Source organism: Durio zibethinus, chromosome 18, assembly GCF_047325235.1.
Source record: "Durio zibethinus cultivar Kanyao isolate XHJ-2024 chromosome 18, ASM4732523v1, whole genome shotgun sequence".
Taxonomy (NCBI): Eukaryota; Viridiplantae; Streptophyta; class Magnoliopsida; order Malvales; family Malvaceae; genus Durio; species Durio zibethinus.
This window is the reverse complement of record NC_143179.1, coordinates 11,329,848-11,333,774: the sequence shown is the minus strand read 5'-3', so window position 1 is coordinate 11,333,774 and position 3,927 is coordinate 11,329,848. Positions and strand designations below refer to the sequence as shown.

At 33.2% G+C, this 3,927-nt stretch overlaps 1 protein-coding gene across 2 annotated transcripts; it reads right to left on the bottom strand.

The window, feature by feature from the left end:
• Window positions 1-1,432: 1,432 nt before the first annotated feature.
• LBD25 (LOB domain-containing protein 25) lies at window positions 1,433-3,927 on the bottom strand. 2 transcript variants are annotated; one of them, XM_022896145.2, is made up of 2 exons: window positions 3,142-3,927; window positions 1,433-2,316 (listed from the first exon to the last, which is right to left on the bottom strand). In XM_022896145.2, exon 2 carries the CDS (start codon window positions 2,309-2,311, stop codon window positions 1,790-1,792), a length of 522 nt encoding a protein of 173 aa, XP_022751880.2. In that variant the 5' UTR covers window positions 2,312-2,316; window positions 3,142-3,927; the 3' UTR covers window positions 1,433-1,789. The 2 variants fall into 2 exon arrangements, with proteins under 2 accessions (XP_022751880.2, XP_022751881.2); XM_022896146.2 differs by having other exon boundaries at window positions 1,445-2,311; window positions 3,142-3,399.

Sequence of the window (3,927 nt, the reverse complement as noted above, 5' to 3'; positions counted from 1 at the left end):
ACATCGGTAAAACATTGTGACTTATGTCACTGTAAAAACAACCTTTTATTGTTCCTACAAGGCTAGGCACCAGTAGCTTCCCACTGTTACAGATAACGACAGTTTTATACATATCTATAGAACTGCAGGGAACTGGGAAATTATTAATGGGAATTATGTAGTAAGGGAGGTCAATAAATTTAGAGTGTGACGTTTACTATCTGTACATGGAAAAATCAGGCTTGTGAATTGAAGCAAGTTGCAACAGGCTTGAAAACATCTTTTTTTTTAATCCTTTTTAATGCCAAATATATACCAAGAACTTTCCTAATTTGCTGATAAAATCCAGATGCCTTTGCTGTTAACCTGTAGACTTCCTAAATTACTTTGAAATCAAAGTAAATTAAAAGTGATCAACAAATAGTTGGTTCAATTGATTAAGTTTATTTTTTTTTTATGAAAAGGTTTTAGATTTGAGTTTTATTAATGATCATTTGTTAGAGTTATCTCCAATATACGACTTACAATTACTTATTTTAAGCTGTCAAGTATGACACATTTTACTTTAACATGTGAGACTGAACAACTTAATTACTTCAAGATTTTCCCAAGCAAAAAAAAAAAAGTAAATTAAAAGTTATAATATTCTTATGAAGACGTTAACTTAGTCAATGATGATAAAATGAAAATTGTTTTCATCATTAATTTTAATCTTATAATTATATTAATTAATTTTACTATCACTATTATTTTTAATTTTATCGGTTAGACCTTAAGTAATTAGAAGATCCTATATTGGACGGCTGGAAACTAGAACACAATTAATCTTCTCTTGGTAATTGCCATCAGTACTGCTAATTAAGGAAGGAAAATTTGAGAGTAGATATATTAGAGAAGAAATGGAATTCATGAGGAAAGTGGGAACCTGGTAATGATTTCAACATGATATTTAGAGCATCAGAATAATTGTATCTGTTAATTATAGCATAAAGTAGAAAAAATATATTAATATATAAAATCCTGTTACTTTATAATTAAGCTGCATAAAACAGTAGCAGTCCAGTAGCAGTTGGTGGCTTGTAAGAACTGTTGACGATTGGCCAAGGTGGGTGCAGATTTATGTATAAAATATGGAAGATTAATGGCTTTAAGAGTATATATATAGTACCCTCTATAAAACTATTGTTGAGGAAACAAACAGGCATAAATAATTAATTGATGGGCATTTTTCAATTCTCCCAGGGAAGGTTGCAAATCAAGGTGCAGCACCGAATTCAGATCACAATTTGCTTTCTGGGTTTGACTTCCCATCCAAGCTGCTTAGACTCAAGCACCAAGGAGCTTGGAAACCTTGTCCGAAGCCGCTGCACTCTAATCTTCATGAAGAAATCATTACTCAATTTTTGTTGATGACATAAGTTTAGAGGCTTAATTACACATATATAGAAACTTTGAATAATAGATAGCAAGAACAGCTGCATCAAAATATTATTTTCGCAAAGTAATAAGACACTGACAATAATATTTTCCCGACATTTCTGATAAAGTAATGTACTTTTAGTTTAAGTGATCAGATTATAACCTCAAATACAAAAAAAAAAAAAAAAACTAACATTTCATCAGGATAATGGCATATCATAAAAATACCATGATATGACACATAGTCCCTTACCAGGAATTTCATAACTAGAAAACCCTAGAGCTAGCCAACTGGGACTTCCCACCTAATAATTTAGCACATAGAAAATGAAAGTACAGGCTACATTGATTTTTGCTTATTGATTATTTAATTATATGGTGCAACCTCACATCACATGCTTCCACTTCCTGATCTCTCATTGTCTCCACCAGGGTCATTGTTATTCCACTGAGAGGGATAGTAAAACCGAGAATTTTGATTAAGAAAATTGCTTCCTCCGGTACTACCATGACCAGCTGCTGTTCTTCTTCCATACTGGGATATTGCTGCTGTTTCTGGCATTTCATTGCGGGCATAGCGGATTAAATCAGCATTGGTAGCATCCAATTCCCTTTGGAGTCTCATCACCTGTCTTTGGAGGACTGAAATGGCTCCAACACAGCCATAAACAGGATCTTTCATCCTTGCCTCAGCTTCATAAGCAAGGGAGTTCACTGCATCTTCCCTTTGATGAGGTGGAATCTCATTAAGCAGTTTGCTAACATTGCTTGCACCAAATATTTTGTGAACATTGGCAAATTTTTGTGGCTCTTCAGGTGGAAAATATGGTGCATAAATACAATCTGGCATGCATTTTCTCCTCAAGAACTTGCAGGCAGCACAGGGAGAATTGGAATAGCTGGAAGAAGCCATCTTCTCTGCACCAAAAAATTGCATGCATCAGACATCATAATTTGTCAACCATAATTTTTTTTTCTTTAATAAAATTCCGTTCAAATGTGAGGTTATATGGTTGATAAAGTAAAAGTATATCTTTTATTTTCTTCAGTAAGATGGAAGTTGATTGACTTTGTTAAACTGGAAAAAATCGCCTTTGTTCTGAATTCAATCTATCAAGACTTCTTGGAGAAACAACTAGGTTAAGGACCAAAAAGATTTCATGAGAAATTGCTTAAGGAAAACACTCGATTCCATCTTCCTTTTCAAACAACTTTTGCCTTTTCTGACCAGCCAAGCAGCTTTCCTTGAATTTAAATACTACTGTCAGAACATGTCATCTTACAAAAAAAAAACCCAAAAGTCAAAAACAAACCAAGAAAAAATAAAAATAAAATTGAGAGGAAACAAAAACATGTATCATTACATTAACATGCACAAATAACTCCTGTATTAGGATTCTGTCTTGAATTTGGTCAAAGATTTGCATAAAATTGAAACAAACCTTGCCAGTTCCCTCCTTTCAGGACCACAAAAATTTCCCAAGATTCTTTAGAGCTTAGTTGCAGTATACAGTATATATAGTACCAGATCTTTTTTTCATGTGAAAAAAAATATATATTTGTTGTCAAATTCTTTGTGGGAAAAGCATGAAGCAGTATCAAAAAATGAAGCAAAAGAAAAGGGTAAAAAAAGAAGAAGAATATATATATATATATAAGCATTAAATCAATAGGCTACTGCTTGTAGTTGTTGTTACCTATTTATGACTAGGTTGTTTAATGAGGAGGAAAAAAGAAAACTACCTCTTTTCCCCTTGAGTAGGCTCTTTCAAGATCTCTCTGTGCTTTTGATAATTGGTTTTTGTCCCAGTGAAAAAGACTATGCAGCCATAGAAAGATGAAAAATTACTTGGGTTTTTGTAATTGAATGTGAGAGTGAGAGAGTTTTTAAAGAGGAAACCCTAGCTAGTTGCAGGACAGGGAGACCTGCAAACTCGGTGACAAAAGGTAAGGAAGATGAGAGAAAAGGTAAGCAAAGTGCATTTTTCAGTGAGAAACAATGGAAAAAGCAAAAGATAACAAGGGGTAATAAATGGGGCTAGAGAAAAGGATGACTATGACACTGTACTTATAATCATATCAAACCACTGTTTCAAGAAACTGGTGAATCCAACTTGAATACTCACATCCACAAAATCTCCAACAAGAACAAAAGTAGAGAAAAAATTTGAATTAAAGTTTACACCAATGGCTTGCAGGCTAAAATTTGCTTGGCTATGACAAAATATGATCAACTGAGAGTTGGATCAAATTCAGAACCGACATCAATCTAGTGTATGTACCAATACAAATATGACTTCAAACCCATGTGAGATGCAGAAAGACATGGATACTGAAAAGCAGGTTTGTTTCGTTATTACATCAAAGAAGTTTCAGATAAAACATGAAAATACCAAATGATTTTATCAATTAAATAAATAAACCAGGAGAAGAAAAAAAAGGCATTTAGGTAATATGAAAAGGATAAATAGCATATCAGAAGGATTGACAAACAATCTGCACAAGTGTTTTCCTTGATATATAATCATC

What these genes read in the sequence shown, in the direction of transcription:
- LBD25 (XM_022896145.2), bottom strand. Translation starts at nt 2,311, where the DNA reads ATGGCTTCTTCCAGCTATTCCAATTCTCCCTGTGCTGCCTGCAAGTTC.